Source organism: Pteropus vampyrus, unplaced genomic scaffold, assembly GCF_000151845.1.
Source record: "Pteropus vampyrus isolate Shadow unplaced genomic scaffold, Pvam_2.0 Scaffold438, whole genome shotgun sequence".
NCBI lineage: Eukaryota > Metazoa > Chordata > Mammalia > Chiroptera > Pteropodidae > Pteropus > Pteropus vampyrus.
The window spans coordinates 17710-22765 of record NW_011889219.1 but is presented as its reverse complement, the minus strand read 5'-3'; the positions used below and the strand labels follow the sequence as shown (position 1 = coordinate 22765).

The following is a 5056-nucleotide window of genomic DNA, read 5'->3' as shown; positions in this document are numbered from 1 at the left end:
TCCAGGTGACGTTCAGGGAGGGCTGAGGGCGAGCAGCCGGGAGACGGAGCCCCGCTCCCAGAGACACCGAGGGTCTGGAGGTAGCACCCTCACAGCTGATGGCAGGCCCTCGGCCTCGGTGGCCGCTGCCCCTGCAAGGCCTGCGGGACCCACACTGCTTCTTCAACTGGGAAACTTCCTGGCCCAGGCTCAGGCCACACGCTGGCTCGGGGAGTCCCCGCTGGACCCCGCCAGGTAACGTGAGCTGCACATCATGTCTGAGTCTCAGGGCGCCCTAACCACGCGTTTACTTCCCGGCCAACCCTCTGGGCCACAGTGGGCCGCGGAATGGTTACGAGGACAGACCCCAGAGTCGGGCTGCCTGGCTTCACGGCCCAGTTCCACCACTTCCCAGCTGTGTGACCTTGGAAAAGCTATTCGACCTCTGTGCCTTGATGTTCTCATTTGTAAAATGGAGACCTTAGGAGCACCGATTTCATAGGATTGCTGTGAAGAGTAAGTGAGGTGATTTATGTAAGCCTCCCAAGTGCCAGCTGTTGTCACTGTTGCTCTCCGGGTGACAGGCCATTACTCATTCATCTCCATTTTCCAAGGGCCTGGCCGAGTACATACATCATGACAGGGGGTAGCTGAATGTCTGCACCGTCATAAACAGGGAACAGGAGTGGGTATGACGTAACTGACGCTTGTCGAAGCTTTGCCATGTGCCGGTGAAGCACACACCTTCACGACAACCCCAGAAATGGATAGTTTTACCATGTTATAAACTAGATCACGTCACTCAAAGTTACGTAGTAAGTTCTACTGTCAGAATCCGCTGTCTCCAATAATACCCTTCGACTGAATGCTGTGCCCCAAAAATGCCTATGTTGAAGCCCTAACCTGCCCCATGTGGCTGTTTTTGGAGATGAGGCCTGTGAGGAGGTGAGATAGGTTAAATGGGGTGATCAGGGTGGGGCCCTAATCCAAGAGGGCTGGTGTCCTTATGAGAGACACCAGTGCTCGCTCGCGCGCGCGCTCGCGCTCTCTCTCTCTCGCTCTCTCTCTCTCTCTCTGCCATAGCAGGGCACAGTGAGATCAGGCAGCTGTCTGCAAGCCAGGAGAAGGGTCCTCACCTGAGCCCGACCTCCAGAACTGTCAGAAGTTTCTGCCGTAAAGCCACGCTGTCTGTGGTCCTTTGTTACAGCAGCCTGAGCTAACTAATACACCCCGTCATGCCTCCAAACGAATGTCAGGATGCATGCTTCATAATTTGACATAATTAATCCATGAAACCCTCTCCCTAGTCAGCATAAATTCTCATTTTCTTCAGATTCCATCTCTTTATAGAAATCACCAGATTTTGAAGAACTTTATCATTGCAGCTAATGAGATCACAGCAGTTATACTTGACAAAACACAGCCATTCTCACATTCCACCAATGGAGGACAACCGCCAGGCAAATGCGCACAAAACAGTAAAGAGTGTGACTTAAGAAATCGTTTAACGACAAGCACTTTCACTGCTTTCGGATATACGCGGTAACTCGCCCGCTAAGTGCCCAGGAGAAGTCTCCAGCAGCCCGGCGTGGCGATGACAAGCATGCTGCAAAGACAGAGCGGCAGGCAGCAGGCGTGGTGACTGCCGCCATGCGCCTGGGGACCACGCTGTGCTCATTAAAACTGGGGAGGAGCTCACCGTCACTGAGGTCTTGGAGGACATTCTCCTGGCAGGAGAAATCCAGCTTCACTTTGATGTTGACTGTGAACGTGGCTACCTGTCCGGGCTGCAAAGGAAACTGGGCGAGGGTTTCTTCTAGTTTCCAGCTCAAGAAGTCGCCGTACAGTTTTTCTACAATGACAATAACAATGGTGATGAGAATGACGTAAGTGAGAGAGGGTGAGACTTACCAGCCCCTCTAGAAAACTCTGATGCATTCTCAAAAAGCAAAGAAAAATGTAAACCATTTCGAATGAGAGATCAAAGTACCAAGAAAGTTCCAGAATGCCGGGTTTGGTGAGGCAATGACCTGTGTCTATGCGTGAGGCACAAGGAAGAGGCGGGGCACCACGCTCGGAACCACGTCACCTTTGCAACCCCCGAGTGGCTTCCTCTCACTGACAAAATCGTCACCCTCTGCTCTCACAAACTCAGCTCAACTGAATTTCCCCCTGACCAATATTTCCTATCACCCTGAAGAGAAAGAAATCCACATTTAGCAGAGACCCGTCGGGGCGCTGCTTGTGGGAAGGCCAGGTCCCAGAGCCCCGGGATCACTGAAGCACTTGCTGACCTGCTGAAGCAGCACTGGCCAAGCCCTCCCTGAAACGCCAGTACCGGCTCAGACACTGAGGCCCCGCAAAGTCTCCGCTCCCAAAGATGCCATCATCAGGCCATTTCTGACACGTGGCTCCAGGAGCCAGGCACTCAGAGCCTTTCCCACGGCCGGGCAGGGAGTAGGAGAGAGTTGAGGCATCCCCGGCTGAACCGATGTCCATGGCCCCAACAACACAGAAATGCTTCGGGGGGAGCCGCCTGGTCTCACCCCTCGCCTGCTCCTCCTCCCCTTCCCCTCCCTTCACCCCTATGCCCCCCATAACCCTGCACACACGCTGTTCCCTGTGCCCAGAACGCCCGGCCTGCTCACTTCCTCGCAGAGTGAATTCCGACGCGTCCTTCAGCCCCGCTCCAAGGCTCCTTTCCCGTGATGCCTTTCCCGGCCCACCTTGCTGCCCTGGGCTCAGGTGCACACACCTCTATTAGAACATCACCTGTGTTGAGCGGCTCAGTCTCCCACCCATCGCTCAACAGATGGAAGGCAAGGACTAGAGCCTGCCTCTGAGGCTCACCACCACCACGAGAGGAGGGTACCATGCTGGTTCAGACTCCAGGTTCAGGGCAAAACCGCCCAGGCTCAAATCCTGGCTCCGGCGGGGTATCCCCTGGAAAGTTAGCAAACCCCACAGGCCGTAGTCCACCTGTCTATAAATGTGTCATCGTGAAGAATGAATGAGTGAATAATAGTGAAGCACTCCAAATAGGCCCCCACTGCAGCAGGCGCTCCTCCTACCCCTCTGGCCCCGGCTTCCTCATCCTGCTGGGTGGTCACGGCGCCCCGCCCCGGGGCTACATGAGGAGCCAGAGATTCCCGCGGAGCATCCGACCCTGTGCTGGCATTCGCAGAGTGGAGCCACTGCCATCGCCTCCCTCCCCGCTCAGCGACTAACAGCCCGGGCACTCGGCACTCGGTAAGCGTACAAGACAGCAGACAGCTTAGTCCAGGCGTCATTTCAGATTTGGACTTAGAACAGGTGAAAAAGCTACGTGAAAAAAGCATAACACTAAACTGAATGTGCAATGTAGTTTCAACTGCATGAAAATACGGACAGAACGAGAAGAAAACACACCTGCGTGCTAACGCTGGTTGTCTGAGTACTGAGATCATGGGTCACTTCCAACTGTTTTGTATTCCCTGAGTTTTCTGTCACACTTTCGCACACACGCTCACACACACGCTCACAGCTCACTCTTGCGTCTACGTTCATCCCCGCAGCCCCCTCCAATGTACCAGGAGAGAGCTCTGAGGCTCTGGCCTGCTGAGGACTGCGGCCGGCCCGAGACAGTGAGGTGGGCTCTGAGCCAAAGCAGCTGCTTTGTATGGCGCCCCATGTTAGGGCCAGGCAACGATGAGAACCAATAACAAGAACGGCAACCACCTAGGGCACACGTGTCACGGATTGAGTCCCTAGACTCAACTCTGCCGGCAGGATAAACCTCTCCAAAGCAGTGGGTTGACTCTGCCACAGCCACGCGGACTGGCAGGTGGTCAGTGACTAAAGAATTCACCCAGGCTTCGGGAGAGCTGATCTAAATGACGCAGGTAAGCCCTGCCTCTCCCTCCTGCTCCCTGTGCTAACCTGGCAAGGCAGGGCCACCTGGACGAAGCGGAGGGGGGGGGCAGGGGCAGCGCGGAGGCGCGCCCAGGAGACACAGGACAAAGTCTTCTCCTGGAGTCTTGTGAAGACGACAGTTGACACAGCCACCCAGGAAGTATCCCTCTTAAGCTGTGTTATCCGCACGTTCTAAAAGAGGCAGCTAACGCTCAGAGAGTTTGAGCGACGTGGCGAGCAGCTGCTAAGCGAGAAGGCCAGACTCGGAGCCAGTGTCGGCAGACAGCACGCCCTCCCCACGGCGCGTCCTGCCTCTCGCCGCTCACCAGACACCACCAACCCCCCCGCACCGCGGCAGAGTGCGGAGACCGTCACTACAGAGATGTGACCTGCCCCTCTGAAAAGAGACAGTAGAACATGTGACATCACAGCCACGTACACGAGCTCAGGGCGGCCAGATGGCCCTGCGCGCGAGCGCCAGCACTGCCACTCGCTAGCAAGGATGTCCCCCGACTGCAGGGCCAGACGGCCTGAGGTCACCCTCCCTGTCACGTACGTACTTCTCACCCGTGCTCCCAGTGAGCCGAACACATAGACTCCTGCGGCATCGACAGAGGCACTTCACTTGGTCTTAAGACGAGCCAGCTGTGTGACCTTCTGCCGCGTGGCCCGAGAGCCGTGTACAGTGCTGAACCTCACAAGAAGGCTACGCAGCCGTGCGCACAGAGGCATCGAGCTGGAGGGCTCCCGTCACTGGTGAATGTCACTGTCTTCCTAGGAGGCACACCAGTAAATCCCTTCATGCAAAGGCAGCGGAAATACAACAGAGCGTGCAGTGAGACTTCTGTGACCACGCCTGACGCCACACTGAGCATGTGGTCTGTTGGGACAGAGCCAAGCGTTATCCATGTGCCTGGCATGGTGCCTGCTGTAAAAACGTGACGGACACGTGGGACCGTTGAACCACACGAAGCCAAGAGACGTGAGTGTGGCTGGAACGGAGCGTAAGCGGCACGATGAATTCCCCTGGAAGGGGCAGGGGAAGCTGTCAGGAGGTGGCGCGTGGACTGACCTGTGCCTGATGGAGAGGCTCTGAGATGCAAATGGCACACCTGAGAGCTAGTGAGCCAAGTTCCGAATCCATGGAACTGTCCAAACAGGGCCAGCGACAAGGACTGCGGGGGCA

At 56.2% G+C, this 5056-nt stretch overlaps 1 protein-coding gene across 1 annotated transcript in view; it reads right to left on the bottom strand.

The window, feature by feature from the left end:
* Window positions 1–5056, bottom strand: part of LOC105306488 (trafficking protein particle complex subunit 9-like) — a 285172-nt gene that overhangs the window by 262413 nt on the left and 17703 nt on the right. The window contains exon 6 of the mRNA XM_011381532.2: window positions 1679–1831. Coding sequence (XP_011379834.2) covers window positions 1679–1831 — 153 coding nt within the window. The remainder of the gene's footprint in view (window positions 1–1678; window positions 1832–5056) is intronic.